Raw genomic sequence first — 21,098 nt, 5'->3', positions numbered from 1 at the left:
GACAACACATTTTATACATGGTCCCCCATTTCAGGGCGCAGTAATATTTAAGACATAGCAATGGTAGATATATTAAAGCAGTCATATTTAGTATTTTATTGCATATCCCTTGCATGCAATGACTGCTTAAAGTCTGTGATTCACAGATATCACCAGGTGCTTAGTGTCTTCTTTGGTTATGCTCTGCCAAGCCTTTAATGTAGTCATCTGCAGCTCCGGCTTGTTTCAGGGCTTGTCTCTTTAAGTTTTATTTTCAGCATATGGAAGGCATGCTAAAAATTGGATTTAAATCGAGTTACTGGCTTTTGCATTCAAGAATTTTCCATTTTTTTACTTTTGAAAAACTCCTGAAATACTTGCCTTAGCAGTATGGTTCTGATGATTATCTTATTATAGGCTGAAGCGGTGGCCAATGAGTTTGAAGGCATTTAATAGACGAGCAGAAGAGATGTTTCTGTACACCTCAGAATTCATTGTGCCAGTACCTGTGACAGCGATACATACCCAAGCCATAACACCCCCCATCCACCATGTTTAACAGATGAGCTTGCATGCTTTGGATCTTGGGCACTTACTTTTCATCTCCACACTTTGCTCTTGCTATCTCTCTTAATCGTTGTCTCTTCTGTCCATAAGACCTTTTTCCAGAATTCTGCAGGCTGTTAAGTACTTTTTCGCAAACTGTAATCTGCAATCTATTTTGATTTATGGCCTCTGTATTTCTCTTCATGAAGTCTTTTCTAGATTCTAATATCTCACATGTCTCTCACACGTCCACACCTGCCTCCTGAAGACTGTTTCTGATTTGTGGGACAGGCATTCAGGACTTTTTGTTTTTTACCATAGTAATGATTCTTCTGTCTTCAGCATTGGAGGTTTTCCTTGGCCTACCAGTCCCTTTGTGATTACATAGCTCACCAGTGAATTCTTTCTTCTTACTGATATTCCAGAAAGTTGATTTAGGTAATCCTAAAGTTTTACCAATGTTTTTCTAATGGTTTTATTCTTGTTTTTCAGCCTCATAATGGCTTCTTTGACTTTCATTAGCACATCTCTTGTCCTCATGTTCAACAGTGACAACTACAGACAAGGATATAAACAAGCCTAGATATCTTATGCCTCCACTAATGAAGCAATGAAACACAACTGAGTGATCACAAACACCTGTGACAAAAATTGACTCAATCATTATGTTCCCCAAATGGGGCAACCATGCATAAAAAGTGTGTGACCAAAATGTATGCAAATACCCTTAAATACAAGTCTGTAATGTGCACTTTAATCACATGTTAATTATTTGATTTGTAATTTTAAATTGTGGCTCAGAGGGGTAAATCAAGGAAAAATGTGTCTTTGTCCCAGACATTATGGAGGCCACTAATCTTCTTCTAGCAGAGCAATATTAAGTACCACTTTAGTATACCATTAAGGCAAAACACACTGGGATTAGGTAAGAAATGATATCAACAACTGCAATATGAACAGGCTCTGAAGCAGCCATGTCTTTGAGTGTGGTATTCTAAAATGACTGGTCTTCAACCTTGATTTAAAAGCTGAAGGTAATAGGGCATGTTATGCTGTATTTTGGCAAATAGATAAACCCACACATATTGGCCTTATAGTGTCAAGGTCTGTATCCAACTGTAGCAGTGAAATGTCTATGGCTACTGCTCCAAACTAGATATGTTGCTTGAAGCAGGACTTGCTAATGTCACGGTTGGAAATTCTGGACATGTTTAGCCATGAGATCAGTTTCTCTCACATTGCAGAGATTTTCAATAATAAATTGGAAGAAAAGAACATGGTTGGAGGGACCATATGAACAAATATCATTTGTCAATTTATGTGCCTTGCTAGCGTGTATTACATATGCCAAGTTTTTACAGTAACAAGATCCTTCTCTTCAAGGAGTAATAAGTTTTTGGTTACTGATCTTTTGACATTCTGGATTTACTTTAACACAAAAATGTATTGATAATATGCATTTTTTTAGAGCATGTTGATGACATAATTCATAGTTTTCTCATTTTATTTTAGGCTTTGATGCCACCTGTGGATGATAAAGATGGAAAAACTACAGAATTAGGTGAAGGTAAGAAAAACCTGACAAATTTACAATGTTCAGTAGTTTGAGAAGGGCGAGGCAAAGAGTGGCATGAAGGATTCATGTCTAATGAAGTTGGAAACATCCTAGGATTTCTATATATGCCTTACTTGATTGCATTGGAAATACCACTTAAAGAGCTTAAAATTCAATCCCCACCTTTCTATAAGTCTTGTGTTCTCTGTTGGCAAAGTTTATACCAAATAGTTGTTGATGACTCATTTTATGTTTCATTAACAATCAGCTAATCCTTAACTCAGCAGGAATTGTTGCTGTATTAGATTAACTTTTGAATAGTTTACTGATTTATAGCTTTCACGTGCCAATCCAGAACTGAAGGTGGCATACTGTAGGTTTAACACATAAAAACAACTTGAAATGTGTGCTTGCCATAGAATTTGGGGGAATCATGGAGTTAATTAACTATTTTGAAAGCTGAAGCATTTTTAATTTTTGTTTATCTATTTAATCAAAGACAGAGATATTGTGTCCTATTTTAGTTGATTATATATGTTTGTGACGATCTTGTTCAAAGTAAAAATGAAAGTAGAATGTAATTACATGCATTAGTAGAGTATATAAAATAGATGACTTTGTATACATTTTTACCTAGATTAAAATGGATCCCAAATTAGCCTGTGGAGGCTGAAGTGGCTTTCATAGTCAATTTATTTAAAAATTGCATTAATTGATGTACCTTTGTTAGTTATACTTTGTGTAGGATCTATGGCTATTTGTAGTGTACAGTGCATCCGGAAAGTATTCACAGCGCATCACTTTTTCCACATTTTGTTATTTTACAGCCTTATTCCAAAATGGATTAAATTCAATTTTTTTCTCAGAATTCTACACACAACACCCCATAATGACAACGTGAAGAAAGTTTACTTGAGGTTTTTGAAAATTTATTAAAAATAAAAAAATTGAGCAAGCACATGTACATAAGTATTCACAGCCTTTGCCATGAAGCTCCAAATTGAGCTCAGGTGCATCCTGTTTCCCCTGATCATCCTTGAGATGTTTCTGCAGCTTAACTGGAGTCCACCTGTGGTAAATTCAGTTGATTGGACATGATTTGGAAAGGCACACACCTGTCTATATAAGGTTCCACAGTTGACAGTTCATGTCAGAGCACAAACCAAGCATCAAGTCATAGGAATTGTCTGTAAACTTCCGAGACAGGATTGTCTCGAGGCACAAATCTGTGGAAGGTTACAGAAAAATTTCTGCTGCTTTGAAGGTCCCAATGAGCACAGTGGCCTCCATCATCCGTAAGTGGAAGAAGTTCGAAACCACCAGGACTCTTCCTAGAGCTGGCCGGCCATCTAAACTGAGCGATCGGGGGAGAAGGGCCTTAGTCAGGGATGTGACCAAGCCCCGATGGTCAATCTGTCAGAGCTCCAGAGGTCCTCTGTGGAGAGAGGAGAACCTTCCAGAAGGACAACTATCTCTGTAGCAATCCACCAATCAGGCCTGTATCGTAGAGTGGCCAGACGGAAGCCACTCCTTAGTAAAAGGCACATGGCAGCCCGCCTGGGGTTTGCCAAAAGGCACCTGAAGGATTCTCAGACCATGAGAAACAAAATTCTCTGGTCTGATGAGACAAAGATTGAACTCTTTGGTGTGAATGCCAGGCGTCACGTTTGGAGGAAACCAGGCACCGCTCAGCACCAGGCCAATACCCTACCTACAGTGAAGCATGGTGGTGGCAGCATCATGCTGTGGGGATGTATTTCAGCGGCAGGAACTGGGAGACTAGTCAGGATAAATGGAAAGATGACTGCAGCAATTTACAGAGACATCCTGGATGAAAACCTGCTCCAGAGCACTCTTGACCTCAGACTGAGGCGACGGTTCATCTTTTAGCAGGACAATGACCCTAAGCACACAGCCAAGATATCAAAGGAGTGGCTTCAGGACAACTCTGTGAATGTCCTTGAGTGGCCCAGCCAGAGCCCAGACTTGAATCCAATTGAACATATCTGGAGAGATCTTAAAATGGCTGTGCACCGACGCTTCCCATCCAACCTGATGGAGCTTGAGAGGTGCTGCAAAGAGGAATGGGCAAAACTGGCCAAGGATAGGTGTGCCAAGCTTGTGGTATCAAATACAAAAAGACTTGAGGCTGTAGTTGTTGCCAAAGGTGCAATGGCAAAGTATTGAGTAAAGGCTGTGAATACTCATGTACATTTGATTTCTCAGTTTTTTTATTTTAAATAAATTTGCAAAAACCTCAAGTAAATGTTTTTCATATTGTCATTGTGGGGTGTTGTGTGTAGAATTCTGAGGAAAAAAAATGGATTTAATCCATTTTGGAATAAGACTGTAACATAACAAAATGTAGAATAAGTGATGCACTGTGAATACTTTCCGGATGCACTGTATGTTTCTAAACATAACATTTTTGAAAGTAATACTTAATGGATCGTTAAAATTTTATTTTGAAGTCCTCCTGCATGCTAGTGCACTACTAACATAACAATGAGTTTCCAGCCATACGCTTCATTTAAATAACTATTATTAGGAATATTTTTTTAGGAATTGCTATCAGACATATAAAATAGGAAAATATACAAGTTAATATAAACTGTTTGAAGGTGAAAAAGGAATTTAACAAGTAATATTGCACAGAATGTTTCCATGTTTTTCAGAATAGATGATTTTGAAAATTCACCAGTGCTTTTTGAAAGATGTGGGATGAAAGTTTTTGAAGTTTCAAAAATTTTGTATCATGCATTCTTTTCAAGTTATGTCAGCAAAAATGTAACATTTTAGACATTTTTTGTGAAGAGTACATGTACCCCATTTCACCCTAACAAGTCCACTGGGAGCTGAGCTCTTACATGCAGACAGACAGAAAAACAAACAAACATGAAGATGTCAAAAGGTGCTTTTGCATGTAAAATGAATTCTCCTAAAAAGTTGGGTTTATTTTGATGTAATAATTACTAAAGGTATTCATAATTTCCTCAGTTAAGTGTAAAGAAATAAAGGTTGATTTTAGGAAGGTTGAATTAGATATAAAAAGTGTAACATTTTCTAGTATCTAGCACAGTTTATTGTTAATATCATTGTAAAAATATGTGGTAGGTGTTATTTTATTAGAATATTTGAAGTCCATAACCAGTCTGACACTATTACTGTACAGTGCCATGAAAACATATTTGGCCCCATCCAGAATTCATTTGTTATTGGAGATTTTTGACATTGACTGTAATATTTAAGGGAATCTGATTGAAGAAACAAACCCTTTTTTAAACTAACTTCATATATTGAAAGAACACAGTTTTCCAAAATTTTACCTTATTATTTATAATTAGTTTCTGAATAGTTCATGCAATCTATTTTATCTTGTTGTGTTGCAAATCCCCTTTTGATAGTACTTGGAATACAAAGTACACTTATTTATAAAAAAATCAACTTCACTTAAGAGCTCTGCATTTATTAAGAATACAAAATGTTGATATGGAATCAATATGCAAAAAGGGCTCAAATTCAAATACCTAAACAACACAAATGTGTTGCTTATTCTTTGTTTTATTCAGGGTTTAGCATGTCTTCCAGTTGTAAAGTTCATAAAATTATTTTCTTATACAGTACTATTGTGAATATCCCAAGCCAGAAACAGTCCATTTTACTAATCAACATTTATATCAATAAACAGTTTTCATCAAGTAGAGACTATCCACATGCTGGCCAAATTTACATAATGTTTTAGATATAAATTTATTTGAAAGTGCAATGAATGAAATTGTTGTTTATAGCTATATAGGTAAGATATACTGTATGTGGTATTTAAAACAAAAGACATGCTGTCATTCTTAGCTTCATTCATAATTTTATTTTAATAATGTGGTATAAATCTCGTGCAGTATGTGAAAAAACATTTAAAAAATTACCCTACTACTATATAAATCAGCTCTTCATTCAAAAAGACTTAGTAAGTGTTTAAAATAAATTACCATGCAAATAGATTAAAAATAACAAGAATTTAATATATGCCTTTTTGTTAATTAAACCATTTGACTTCTTCCTAAAAATAAATGGGTTTATGTCATCAGAATGTCAGTTGGTCTGAATGGCTGTCTGTGCCGCAATATTACTAGAAGTTAATAACCATCAATCTATCCATTTTCTAACCTGCTGTTCCAAGTCGGGGTCATGAGGAGACAAAACCTATCCTTGCAGCAATGAGCACAATGAAGGTAGCAACCATGGACATCTAGCCTGAAGTGAGTTGTTAGTTAACCTAACCTGTATCCTTAAGGATTTAGTAGGCAACTGGAGTTTCCAAAGAAAAGCCCCAACAGACATTTAAAGAACTTACATTCTTTAAAAGTTATCAAAACATGTAACAGCATGGTAACCATGTGAAAGTCTCATGCATTGCATGATGCCATATAGACTTACTGTACAATTGTATAGTACATTGTACATTGTACAATTGTACATTTTCTTCTGCAGTGGAAGCTGTGATTTTGTTTTGTGTCACTTTTGACAAACATATACAAATTCAGCCTTCACCACATGCTAAGAACTCACAATATTTCCAAGACAGATTATTTTCCCATAATTCAAATTTAAACTCTTTTGAACATAATGAGAAAAAAAAATTGTTTGTACATTCTACCTCAATGCTTCCTTATCACACTTTCTTTTCATTTGCTGAATGTTAGTTGTCTGTGTGCTCATTTCTTTACATGTATAGGCAGGAAAGGCACTGAAATAAAAAAAAATGTTATTAGGTTCTCCAAATTCTAAATTTTCATTTTGCTTTAATTTTTTCATGTACTTTTGGACCTGATCACTTACATTTTTCACTATAGAATTGTGAATCTCCCATTTTTCAAAAAGTGATATTTTCAATCTGGGAAGAGAAAAATGAACATTTCTTTTTCATTTAATATTTTACTGTATTGTGCTGGAAGTAACATTTAAACTTTTTCTTTTACATTCTTGTCAGGGTACTGTTTCCACTAGAGGGAGTTCTTGTACCTTGTACAGAGAATGTTAAGTAGGTCATGAATATTAAAATAAATGGTGCTTTCATCTTATGAATAAGGCATACAGAGTGGATGAACAATGGGTGAACAGCAAAGAATAAGGTAAATGGAAAAGCAAAACACCTGCTGCCCGTCAAGGCTTTCACAATTCTCAGAATTCTCAATGCTTGTCTACTTGCCCACCTGAAAGCAAAGTACTACAAGCACAAAATCTTGTCTACAGGTTACAGTTTAAATAAGTTTTCCTTGTTTTGTTTCCTATAAAATTTATATTTATAGTTTTCCTCGGTTTTGTCATTTTGTTTGATGTTATTCTGTATTTGTGGAGCTTTTTCCATACTTGTTGCAGTATAGGTGGTGCACATTCATTAACTGATGATGTATCAATAAAATGAAAAATGGCAGGAATTTCCTAACTGGCCCTCATGTAGAAAATAAAAGACTCTCCCAAACAATTAAAAAGATTTTTGTGTTGTGTGTGTACACTTTCTAGTATTAGTTTATTGCTCACTCAGTTATGATTTCTGTTTTTTCCCCAACTCTTGTCTGTTTTATAATTAGTGTTTGGAGCCATCCCTCTGTCACCTGTGGAGTGAAAACCAGTTGTAACACCCATATTTTGATAGAAATATATTTGATTGGACTCTCCCTCTTTCTCTCTATTTATCCCTATGTATCTGTCTCTATCAATATTATCTATCTCTTTCTTTATCTCTTATCCCCAACCTCTCTTCTTCTTGTCAATCACATGCTTGCCAGCAGCTCTCTTTCTGACTGTACTGTATACATCATTTTCATCTGATTCTCAGTTGTATAAAACCCCATTTCAAGGTCTCTTCCAGCTTAGTAATGCTTTTAGGGACAACCATATATCTGCTGCAGATACCACAGGCTAGAACTTCCTCTAGTGAACCCTGGTGCCCCTGCCTGCCAAATGGCCCTACTGTAATTGGTAAAAGGCCAAGTCTCTACTGGTATACTCTCTAAGGTTATTATAGTTTTGCCTTTATGTATTAGTTTTTATTTTTATATTTTTTCTGACATTACTTGGAAATTCATTTTAGTTTTAGTTTCAATTTAGTTTTTATTTCACAAAGACATTTCTGTTTTATTTTTGTATCTATTAGTTTTAGTTTTAGTAATTACGGTATGGTTAAAGAGCTACTATGGAGTTTAGTTTTGTGTCACAATCAGAAAGAATTGTATATTTTGGAAATAATATGAGTTTAATGTTAGTGGAAGCTTACTACACTACATGGTTTACTATCAGATTTTGTTTTTGTGTGATAAATACAAGCATAATCAAAACCAAATACTGAATATGAACACTTTTATACAATTTTATAATTTTTAACATATTTTCTGTCATTTGTGCTGGGCAAATGTGCACTGACAGTTTTTCATCTTTTCCTTTTTTGTCCAGAATGGGCCAATTTGTAATGAAATTTATGTGAGTGAATTTTAAGGTCTGAGAGTATTTTACTCTAAATGTCTACATTACACAAAATCCTGCTCCATGACAATGTGCTCATAATGAATGCCTTTAATATTGTATTCAAAAATCTCTCATACTGGTCTTTGTTGATTTTTATCAGCTATATTGATCTCTGATTTCATCTCGGGCAGATAAAATTTGCAGACAGAATTCTTCCACCTGCAGGCCTGAAAAGATACCAAAAATCAGAAAATAGATTCTACTGTATTCTGACAGGTGTGATCATAAAAACCATAGGGTTTTAGGAAGAATAGGGCTCTTAGGCTTGAATCAGTGTCCAAACCCCACCTAGCTCAACTGAGGGGAACAAAGAAAAACAAGCATGAAGTGTCAAGGTTAGGGGCAGTGAGACTTAAATAGCCAATGGATAAGATTCCCTAAGGAGCAGAGTAAGAGCAGGTGATAGGTGTATGGACAGCCACAAAATGACAGAGACAACATCTAAGATTAGGAACAATGTATACATGTTCTAAACCTGCTTACCCGAAGCAGGACAGCGGAAATCTGGAGCTTACCCCAGAAGGATTAGATGGCATATGCAATATGTATGATATAGCTGATGTTAAAAACAAAATTAATATGATATTTCAACTTTCTGTTTTGAGAGAGAGAGAAAAATTGAAAAAAAGGGGGACAAATATTCTAAAACAATTCTGCTACTGGATTACTTATTTTGAGCTGTGAATGTAAACTAAAAAAGCTAAATTAATAAATACAGAATAAATTCAAAAACACATTAGTATGTTTAGTTTTTCACCAGTTGACAAAGACCTATCTGCCTGTAGTTAGTTCAGTAGAGACATTGTTAAACGACCTTTTCAAAGCAAAAAGTGATTGGTCAGCAACAATATGCTGATCTTGTATGTTGAACTTGTCAGTCTCTCAATCGGTGCCGTTTTAATTTTCAAAAAAGGATTTCCCCTGTGCGAAGTGGCAGGTGAATTATTACCAACAAAACGCAGGAACCTGAGAAATAAACTGAAACATTACTCACTCATGATTTTTACATAAAAGGTTTTGTTGACAAACACATTCCTGGTGTTTGAATTACATGTTAATATACAAGAATCGCAAAGAAATGCAGTAGTACATCATAACGAATGTCAGACTCATATGCAACCTGGAAATTGGCTTAGTGTCTGCTGCTGTTTAATAGTTGCTATGTACATACTGAATCTTTGACTCAGTCAGGATTACAGCTAACATGCCATCATTAATGAGTAAACTGAAATTCTGTAAGGGATATTTTGTATCTAATACTTCTCTCTAGTGCCCCGGAAATCCCATGAATGGCAGCTTTGAAAGCTACTAAGCACATTCAAAGCAAAATCATCACCTTGGTATGCTTCACTAACAGTTGAACCAGAATCTATCATGCTGTTACTATCGGCTCCTGAAAAACTGTCGCTGTTATCACACAGTAAATCTCTTTCTCTTTCACACTCTTTACGTGCCCATATTCAGTTTGCTGTGTCACTGGAAATGCTATGTGAACAGCTGCCCTCTGTCATCAGTCCATGTTAACTGGATGAATACATGCGGGCAGCCCGTGTGGGATGCCTTTCTGTTTTAGAATTAAAAGTTGTAAGGGTTAAAGACTAACAGCAAGAATATTTATTCAAAAATGAAAAATATTTTTAGTAAATTATTATTTTATTTCAGTTAGTCTTTCCAGCTACTTTAATAGTTTTGTTTAGCTTTAGTTTTTCATTTCAATTTTGTTAATTATTTTATTTCAGTTTATGAATGTTTTTGTATCAATAGTTTCAGTTTTTAAGTTTTTGTTAACTATAATAACCTTGGTACCATTTATGCTCTGGATAAACAGGTTTAGATAATGTATATATTGTTCTTAATCTCATATGTTGTCTCTGTCGTTTTATGCCTGTCCGTATTCCTATTACCTGCTCTTGCTCTGTCCATTGTGGGTTTATTGTTCTTATGGTGGGCTACTCAAGTCTCACCACCCCTAATCTTGACACTTCATGCTTGTTTTTCTTTGTTTCCCTCAATACAGCAAGATGGGGCCTGCACACTGATTCAAGTCTAAGAGCCCCGTTCTTCCTAAGCCCCCATGATTTTCATGAGAAAATATTTAAAAAATTATAAAATTGTGTAAAATTGTTCATATTCAGTATATAGTTTTGGTTATGCTTGTTTTTATCAAACCAGTAAACCATGTCGTGTAGTAAGCTTCCACTAACATTAAACTCGTATCTGTTAAGTGTACAGTTCTGTCTGATTGTGACACAAAACTAAACTCCGTAAGAGCTCCATGCCATAATTACTAAAACTGAAACTAATAGATATAAAAATAAAATAGAAATGTCTTTGTGACATAAAAACTAAACTAAACTTAAAATACACAATGAAGGAAAACTAAAACTAAGCTGAATTTCCAAGTAAGGTCAGAAAACACTAGGCATCTTTGTTCCATACCGTGCTCAAGTGCAATTGTTCCCCTTCCCTACCCCTCCGGCTGGACTGCATTCAAATTGCGCTTAACATTCTGGGCCTGGGCACCATTTCGTCATGACAATGTGACTTTGTGTAAAGCCAAAACAAGATCCAAACATAATGTGACAGCACTAATTTTGTGGTTGTTTTGGAGTTGTGTATTGCAGAATAACACTCTTACAGATTTTAATGTGCAGTGCAGAGTTTTGCTGTTAATTATGCTGCACGTCCTGGAATATTTTTATGGCCTTAATGATATTAAGGGAGGTATTTGCAGCTTTTCTTGACAACTACAATTCACGTTCATGTGTAAGGTGAACATTAAAACCTGTTTTTAACTCAAAAAATGCTTAATAAAATGAAAATTGCACTTGACTTGTCGCATCATTGACATTATGTCTGTTTTCCGTGCTTGGGCACGTTTATCAATCACACTGTTCCCGAATGCTAATGAACTTTGCTTAGGTCGAAGCAGGCCAGGGCATGGTATGGTTGGCCTGGCACGGAGCAATCACACTTGTCAAACGAATTAGACTTTGGGGGATTACATGTGGGCAAACGTGTTTGGGTACGGAAAGAATTGCCAGTGTGAGTACACCCCAAGGTTGGCCATGCAGTGCAATTTTAGTCCTTATGATTGTTCAAATCAGCACAAAACCTGCAAAATGTCATTGATGGTCATAAAGTGCAAGATACTATACAAGATAACTTTTGACCTGAAATGACAGGGTGACAAATTACTGATGTTTTTAACATGTCAATAAAGCCAGAAACTATCATATTGATTACTTCAGATTTAAGAGATCTTGTGAGCTGATTCTATGTTTCTGTTCACATTGACTAATCAGAAAGTGACTCCATATTTAGTTTTTTGAAAGAACAACTACAAAACATTAGTGGGAGAGTGAGAAGAAGGACAAATTAGGTGAATTAGGAATTATGTTCCTTGAAGAATCTTTGTAAAATCAAAAGATTTATTTTTAACGGAAATGCTCTGCAGCACAAAAAGGAGTTGCAAAAGCAATCCAAAGCAAACAGTCCCAATACAGAATCCCTAGGCAAAGTCAAAAACAGAGCTGAAGGTCAAACAATTCCATTAAGTCACAATAAGCACAAGGCACAACAAAAAATATAGTACTCACTGATAACTTCCCAGTGCATTCAAAATGCAAAGGGCAGTTCCTGGCAGTGATTGACAGGTGGCTTCACAAAACGCATGGGACAAACCAAAGCATTGGTACATAGACAAAATGAAAAACAAAGAATAGAAATAAACACAAGCAGTTAATGTAAATGAAAGAATCAAAAATGATCAAAAAGGACATAATCAAATATTTGAATCACAGCCACAGGAGAAATCCTAGCTGAAACATGACACACAGTGATGCAGTTGAAAACTTGTTTGAGGTAAATTTCACAAAAACATTAGGACATTTTTTGTCACACAGAAAACCATAGATACATGGAATAAGTTAGCAAGTAGTGTGGTAGACAGTTTGATTTTAAGGACTTTCAAAACCAGACTTGATGCCATTTTGGAGGAATTAAGTGGATAGGACTGCGTTATCGGGCTGAATGTCCTGCTCTTTTGTAAATTTTTCTAATGTTCTAGAAGATGGAAAGCATTGCTTGTTGTGGCTATAGGATTTCAGATTAACTGTAATTTGAGGTGGAGAAGTAGTGTGTAGGAGTATTAGGATCTTCCTTGTGTCCTCTTACGAAAACCTCCATCACTTAACATTTAAGGACATACAGTCTGCTCTTGCCTTGGTTAATTTGTTGATAATTCTTTGCATTTATATATAGCGCTTTTCTCACTAATCAAAGCACTCAGCAATTGCAGGTTAAGGGCCTTGCTCAAGGGCCCAACAGAGCAGAGTCCCTATTGGCATTTACAGGATTTGAACCAGCAACCTTCTGATTGCCAGTGCAGATTCCTAGCCTCAGAGCCACCATTCTTCCTCAATGATCACAAAAAAGAGTGATTAATAACAGTGATGTTAGGACAGTGGTTAAGGAAATGTGATCTTCAAACATGTATGAGAGGTCTGTCCTGTGAAAAGCTTCCATGTACAGCATTATATTTTTTAATAAAACAAACTATGCTTTTGAAAAAAAGATTCTCATCAAAACCAGCAATTATGTTTGTGGATGCATACAACTTTAGGGGATTATTTCTTTCTTCAAGTATTGGATTGGATGGCATAGTATTTTTATTGGTATTATGTAGTATCTAACTGCCTTACTTTAATCTTTCTTGTTTCTGTTTGTCTATTTTATTTCATTCAGTCTGTTATAAGATGCAACTGAGAAGGCAAATTTCATGTTTTATTGTGTAAACATGACTAAATAAAGAAACCTTAAACCTGTCTACAGTACATTAACAGAACCCTGCATTCTCAATTTTGTATGAGAACAATTAAGAGGAATTTTTCAAGCTCTCCATTCAAGAGCAGAAATCTAATGTGAAACATGTTTTTCAATAAGATAATGTAGTGAAAAGTCAAGCAAAATGACACCTTTTATTGGCTAACTAAAAAGATTACAATATGTAAGCTTTCGAGGCAACTCAGGCCCTTTCTTCTGGCAAGATGTAATCAAGTAAGATAATGATAATAAGATAAGATAATGGTAAATATACAAGAACATCTGTAAAATGATAGAAAAAAATAAAAAATTTGCAAAAGTACAAGTTTGTACCCTGTTGAGAAGTTTCTGAGAGAAGGTAGTTGTTTATGTAGGGCAGTCCTTAGATTCTAACAGGTTGAAAGAATTCTGCTAAGAACTGTAGATCAGAATCACTCTCAAAGTTAATGTGAGAGACTGATCAGCGATTATGAGAAAGTTCTATAGCTGTGATCATTGGTCTAGAGTGGAGTTAGACTGTTGCTAAATTTAAATATTCCCATATACTGCATTTAATTCATGAATCTTAATGTTGTGTCATATGTGGAAAAGTAAATCTTAAATATGTATCATGTGCTAAAATAATTTGATTTATCAAATTATATGTATTTTTCATTTTATATTTGAAATGCATTGTACTTCTCAGAGGTCTGAAATTTTTTCACAGTTTTTTGAGTTTTAACGGTCACTTTTCTCTGTTTTGATATATACGATATACACATCCAAAAGCTAATCTTGTCAACAGACCAAGTCATCTAGACAAAGTGTTGCTAAAGAATTGCATGTGAAGACTCCGTTGCTATGTCAGCATTTGGTAAACTTTTTCATTTGAGTCTGTGGTAAAAGGAATGTACCTGAAACATTTCCAGATTTTAAATTACTTTATTCACTTTGTTAGAATTTGGCATGCAAAGGTCACATTTTTCACATTTTCTTGCTTTTCTCCTGGCTTTAACTCTGAGCTGATTTTCTCCTGTGTTGAGTTTTTTTTTTAAATTCATTTGTGATAGAGGAAACACTCGCCAAACTGTAGCATCCCTGAGTCAATCATTTACCCACTGTGCCTTGAGGAGATACATTCCTTTTGTTTGGTATGCTGTAGTGAACAGTTTAGACATTTAATTTTAAACAGCATTGGTGTAAGAGGTAATGTGCAAAGATGTTAACATGATTCTGAAACAAAAATACACTATCAATAACAAATGTAAAATTGTAATTCATACATTTTATTACACAGAAGCTAATCTTTTCCCAATGTATATAACAAGCTATGTAAAAAAAATCCTGTTTCAGCTTTATACTTAAAAAACATTTTGATCATCCTTTTTATGTGCAACTCAGATACAAAATTCAAGAAGTTCAAAATAATTAGAAAATAATGGATTCATTTTAAGGGAAAAAATTAGCCTACAACAATGGGCCATGTCAGAAAGAGCTGGTGAGGTGCTTACTTAATTCACTTCGCCAAAGACAACCAGAAAATCTCCCCTTTATCCTCTTCTTTCTCCTAGCTCATCAAGCCCTCTACTGTTTCGCTGTCCTTGAGCTTCCTTTAATGTTGAAAAAAATCCCACCAATTACACGTTTTAGGACCCCATCTTACTTTTATAGTAAATGCAGCAGCCTGGTAGCCCAACTGACATTTTTATTGTCTTACATGCTACCTAAGTCATGTAAACACCTTAGCAATCCATTACAGTATATTTATGAGTTATTATTGTTTTAATAGTTTGGTATTTAATTATTGCAAAATAATGTACGTTGTTAAGGCTGATTTATGCTCCTTTTTTGAGAGTGTACAACGTAGCCTGATGCACACCTCCTAATAAATGTGGCAATGCAGATCCCTGCATCTCTGATTGGCTAGTTTAGTAACTACACATTTTCTGAAAAATGTTTCAATTCGTCATCTGGTTTGGAAGTCAGTGAATGTATAAAAAATGGAAATATGCAAGTGACAAATATGTTCACCTAAAGAAAATGTGTAACAAAAGGAATGGTGATCCTGGAGGAAAAAAACTGCCCATTTTTCTTGTGTGTTACCTGCATGTTAATTGGTGGTATATGCAGGTGCCTGTGGCACGGTGTGACATGGAAGTGTAAACTGCTTTCAACAGGGTAGCCTATGTGCATAGCTACACAATAGGCTCGACACACAAATATAAATCAGCCTTTAGAAGTCTTTGTGAATGACAAAATTTAATATCAGTATGACAGGGACAAAACTATTAGTAAACTAAAAAGTCTGAGGAATCAGGAATTATTTTTTCTGGAGAATATATTGCATGTAAATTTCTGTTCCCTACAGTCTTTGTGCTGCTTTTTTCGGATTTTTAGTTAAAACTTCCCCGTGATCCTGATAGTTAAAACTTTATTTCACCTGTGGTGGGCTCACGCCCTGCCTGGGATTTGTTCCTGCCTTGCACCCTGTGTTGGCTAGGATTGGCTACATTAGACCCCCATGACCCTGTGTTAGGATATAGCGGGTTGGACAATGACTGACTGACTGACTTAATTTGACCATTATGAAGATATTTTCAAATATTTGGAATATTTTTAATGATAAACTGAAGTGATTATTTCTGTTATTAGCAATATTGATAGGTACACAGGTAAATTTATATTTAATTATAGTAGTACTAATAGACTTCACAATTAAATAAGTGTATGTTAGCACATTTTAAATCATAGTATTCAGATTAAAATAGAAATTTAATTATTAAATACAACAGTCTTAAGCAAATAAACAGTATTTTTTTTTTTTTTTTGCAAATTTTATTAATTTATTGTCTAGTGCAAGGGTATTCACAGCTTCTTTTAGCTTCTTTTAAGTGAGGTAGAGCATTTATCTTTAGTTATTTATCTTGGAGTTTCACAGGTGAAGCACATATATATATATTGTTGTGCATTTCATTTCTATTCCTTGTTCAATTAATTTTCTCATTATACATATGAAAATTCAAATGGATGTGCCTATGGTGTACTGGATAATGGATATATTTGTCTAGCAGACTGCAGTTTGTGATACTCAAGGAGTGTGTCTCTGATAGTGATGTAAGCAAAACTGGAACACCACAAGGTACAGTCCTGTCTCTTTCTCTCTTCACCCTGTACACCTCAGACTATAAATGTAAAACCAGGTCATGTCATTTGTAGAAATTATGATTCTGCACTTATGGCTTGTATTGATAAGGAGGATGAGACAGAATATAGGAGGCAGTTGGAGAACTTTGTTTCTTTTGTTAATTTTAATATACTTTATTAATCCCAAAGTAAATTACTTGGTTTTTCACATACCACTTGGGGTCAGGGTGCAGGGTCAGCCATTATACAGCACCCTTGGTGCAATTGAAGGTTAAGGGCCTTGCTCAAGGGTCCAGCAGAGTAGGATCTCATTTGGCTCCGGCAACCTTCGGGATACCAGTGCAAATCCTTAGCCTCAGAGCCACCACTCCGCCCTTGCACTTCTTGGTGCAAAGAGAATTGCTTGCACCTTAACATCAGCAAAATACAGGAACTGATTATTGACTTTCACCACATCAAAGAGCCTCAATGCCTGTGTTCTATTCAGGGGGTGGATGTAGAGGTGGTACGCTTCTACAAGTACTTGGAGGTCCATATTAATGACTAGTCTTGGAATACAGAGGAACTACATAAGAAAGGGCAGAGCAGACTCTTTTTTTCTTAGGATTCTGTATTCCTTTAATTTGAGTAGTCACATTATTCTCATCAACTACAACTCTGCGATGACCTGTGTCATTTTCTGTACTGTGGTATGCTGGCTGGTAACATCACTTCAAGAGAGTGTCACCAAATCAACAAGATAATATAAGGGCAGGCTCAGGTATGGGGTCTATCTATCTATCTATCTATCTATCTATCTCTATCTATCTATCTATCTATCTATCTATCTATCTATCTATCTATCTATCTATCTATCTATCTATGCACTTCATCGATAACACAAAGGCATTTGATAAAGCAAAGCATGAGGAAATGTTGAACAATTTAAGATTGTACCACTTAATGGAAAAGACATTAAATTAGTAATTAATCTGTACTGGAAACAAACAGCAGCTATACGTAAAAATCAACGCTGAATTTGGATAATGGAAGTCAATAAGAAGAGGAGTACGACAAAAGTGTGTTTTTTTGCCAGACATTTTCTCGTACAGTAAAATGATTCTAAGAGGCAATGAAGAAATGACAATTGCACGTTATATTTCTAAAAGTGAGAAACAACTGAAGTGAATATTAAGTGTGAAAGTAGAAGGCAGTGAAAGGACGGACTAACATTGAATTGCAAGAAAAGAGTTAGTGGGGTGTTTACAAAAGATAAAGTAGTGCCAGGATACCAGTTAATAGTAAAATGTGAAAATGTCAAGTAAGTAGATCACTTATGTTATTTTGGTGGCTTGTTAATTCAAGAAGGAAAAATGATCACAAATATCAAGAGAAAGATTGCTATGGGAAAACAGCTTTTATGCAGTTAAAACACATACTTAAAAAACAAAACTTACAAATGAAAACAAAGGTGAACATTCTAAGGTGTTACATAAGATGTCTCTTAACATACCATTGTGAAACATGTACTGTGAGCAAAACAATTGAAGGTAGACTAGGCAGATGTGAGATTTTCTAAATGTGAAGTTTTGTAAATTTCATGGACAGAGAAAGAAACAAATGAAGGATTATTAAAGTACAAATGAAAAGACATTTACTATATGAGATGCAATCAAAATTTTTGGGATACAGAGAAATGCCATGCCTTTGAGATGGTTTGGTAACAACATTGCATGACATTTTCAGTAAGGGAAAGACCATGGTCACCAAAGTCTGGATCTGACATAGCACTTAGAAGGTGGACTCACCTTTCAGAGCTATTAGAAACAAGCATAATGTCAGTGCTGATGCATTGTATAGGCAAATTATTTGTATATTTTTTGGATAGAAATGTATTATAATGAAGTGTGGCTAATAGATATTTTTGATGAGCAGAATTTGACTAACAGATTGTAGTTTATGCATCCCAGTCTCCAAATATATTTTAAAGTACATTTACCAAAAGCTGAATGGTCGAAGTTCTGTGTATGTTAAAGGCCTTGACACTATACAGATTTATTTATTTATTTTGTGATCAAATATTATTAGTACAGTTAAAGAGTATCAACACATAACCTCAAAAGATGATAGATCTTCATTAAAAAAATAATGAATCTAAATAGTCCAGGTGCCCACCCCCTTCCTCTCTTTCCATGTTCTGTGTCATATTCCAGTACTGTGCAGACTAATATAAATCTCAGGGATTTTCTACCATGTAGAAAAATTTCTACAAATTTCATTTTATTTGAATAACAATCAAAATGAGAAATAGAGCTATTTTTCTCAGGGTATCACTTTTTTTTTGTTAGCTTGCTCAGGCTAAACATTTTAGTGAAACATAAATATAAAAGAAAACACAATGCAGTACATTAAATATTTTTTTTTGCAGAGAATTCCATTATGAGTTTTCTTTTCTTTCATTAATCAAAACAATGCAGTAGACAAATAGCAATTAATTTAAATCTGAAGCATTTAAGAGAATAAATATTTCTTTGTTTGAAGTGTAAGGAAAGACATGTACAGAGACAAAAGTCTGGTGCTTGCCTGTGTACCGGTGCTGGGGGAGGGGATGTCAAGGCCATGCTGAATGTTAATTGCCAGCAAGTTGTTCAGGGAGACAACAAGAATGGAGGAATTGTTGTAAAGCGGTTGCTAGCAAAGCTACATGGTTAGCCTAGTTCTTTAAAGGTACCACATTTATTTAAAAAAAATTGCAAGAACTTTGCCTGATAAAAAGCAATCATGAAATTAGAAAATAAAATAAAAAGGTGATAGCTTTTATATGAAACTACTGTATTGCAGCAAATTGTAATGTAAAATTGTTTGGCTGGTGGGATTTCTTTTTTTATTTTGTAAGCGCCTTAGAAAATAAGCATGCTAGCAATAAAACATTTAACTTTGTTCAAGCAGAATACTTTTGCAGCTGCCAGATCGAAATGCCTGCCAAACAAACTGACTCGCAGTGAATGGAGCTAAAGCCTTGGTTTTATGCAGTATGCTGCAGCTTTTATAGCCTTTTAACCACACGGACAGCAGTTTTTCTGTTACCTGATAACTACACCATATTACAGATGTATAACCTTTCTTACTGCAACTTGGAGGTTTTCACTTCTTAATTTGAAGACTCTGCTTTACTGTCATCTGTAGTGGCTTAGCTCCAGTGGTTTAATTTACATAGAAATGAAAAGGTGAGTTAATGATTCATTGGCTCATGTTGACCTTTTAAATACTCCTGGACAACAAAACAGCTGCCCTGCTTGATTCACTTTTATTTTGACTTCAGAGGACAGACATCTTAATGTTGTGTTTGAGATATCTGCATTTGAGAATGTCTGGGATAAACCTGGAGTGTTAGCAAACATCCATCCCTGGGTTTTTTGTATGCTTAGGCCAGGGTATTTTGATATCCTCATGTTACATCGCAGTTTAACCTGAGGTTGTTTGAAAGAAGACTGTAATGCTGTGACTAATAGATGTAGCTTAATTTCTTTTCTTGAAAAACTCTTAAATAAACATGGATTCAGATTCTGATTCTCCCTTCAATTACTCTTGGCCTTCCCTGCCAAAAATGAGGATTCGACGCAGATCTTCGAAAAAAGGTAACACGTATACTGTACTTTACCTTATACACTGGCACATGTAGTTAAAACTTTAATTAATAAAAGGAAATGTAAATAGGTGTTAACAGTAAAACTAAACATTTTCATTTATCTGTTTATTCTGATTTTTTAAGGAGTTTCCCTAATTTTAAAGACATCAGAAGTTGTTTTATTTTCTAAGAGTGTATGCTTCTAATACAGAAGATACACTAAATACTCTGTTAAAACATCACATAAGATGTATGTATATGTCAAAAGACAGAACTATAGTGTAGCTTCAGAGTGTACATTTAGCAATGTATTTTTATTTAGTTGTGTTTATATAGAGTCCATTGTAATTTATGTAAAATACTGCATTTATTAAAAACATCAAAATGCATTCTGTAGTGATTACATAATTTAATCTTTTGTTAGCAATATCATTGGGGTAAATTTCCTTCTTTATATTCTCATCAAAAAGATGTTTCTGTCTGAATCAATGACCTAATAAGCTAATATAGTTTAATTCAGTTATTCATATTAAACACAGTTTTGCTTATGAGCCCAACATGCTATACTATAATTACAAATATAGTAGTAAAAATGAAATATAACATAAACATAAGTCAAAAAGCATGAACAGGGACATGTCATGCAATAAATTGTATTTTCAGTATTCATTGACAGTAAAACACATTTTCTGTTGACTTCTAGATAAATGTTTTATATTTTGGTTGTAAAGGATATATTTTCGTCTTTTATATTTTACTGATGTGAACATTTTGTTTTAGTTTTTGTGTTTTTACACTTGTGACCTTTTCAGCTTTATGGCATAAGTATCTGTTATTTACTGTATAGTATTTCAATTTTAATATTGCATTTAACTACTGGCTTATTAATTTTGATATGAAGAGGAAGGCTACAGGTTGGAAACACTGCTGCTAACTTACTTC

The 21,098-nt window shown here is 34.7% G+C and overlaps 1 protein-coding gene across 6 annotated transcripts in view; it reads left to right on the top strand.

Annotated features, from left to right (window-relative positions):
- arhgef28a (Rho guanine nucleotide exchange factor (GEF) 28a) overlaps positions 1–21,098 on the top strand; it is a 255,985-nt gene that overhangs the window by 67,404 nt on the left and 167,483 nt on the right. For 4 of the 6 annotated variants that reach the window (XM_039758444.1, XM_039758443.1, XM_039758447.1 and 1 more), the window contains one exon: positions 2,038–2,092. In XM_039758444.1, coding sequence (XP_039614378.1) covers positions 2,038–2,092 — 55 coding nt within the window. Of the gene's footprint in view, positions 1–2,037; positions 2,093–19,931; positions 20,167–21,098 lie in introns of those variants that run through there. The other 2 variants (XM_039758446.1, XM_039758448.1) reach the window with 2 other exon arrangements.

Source organism: Polypterus senegalus, chromosome 7, assembly GCF_016835505.1.
Source record: "Polypterus senegalus isolate Bchr_013 chromosome 7, ASM1683550v1, whole genome shotgun sequence".
Lineage (NCBI taxonomy): Eukaryota > Metazoa > Chordata > Cladistia > Polypteriformes > Polypteridae > Polypterus > Polypterus senegalus.
The sequence above is the reverse complement of the archived record's forward strand: the minus strand, read 5'-3'. Positions and strand labels throughout refer to the sequence as shown.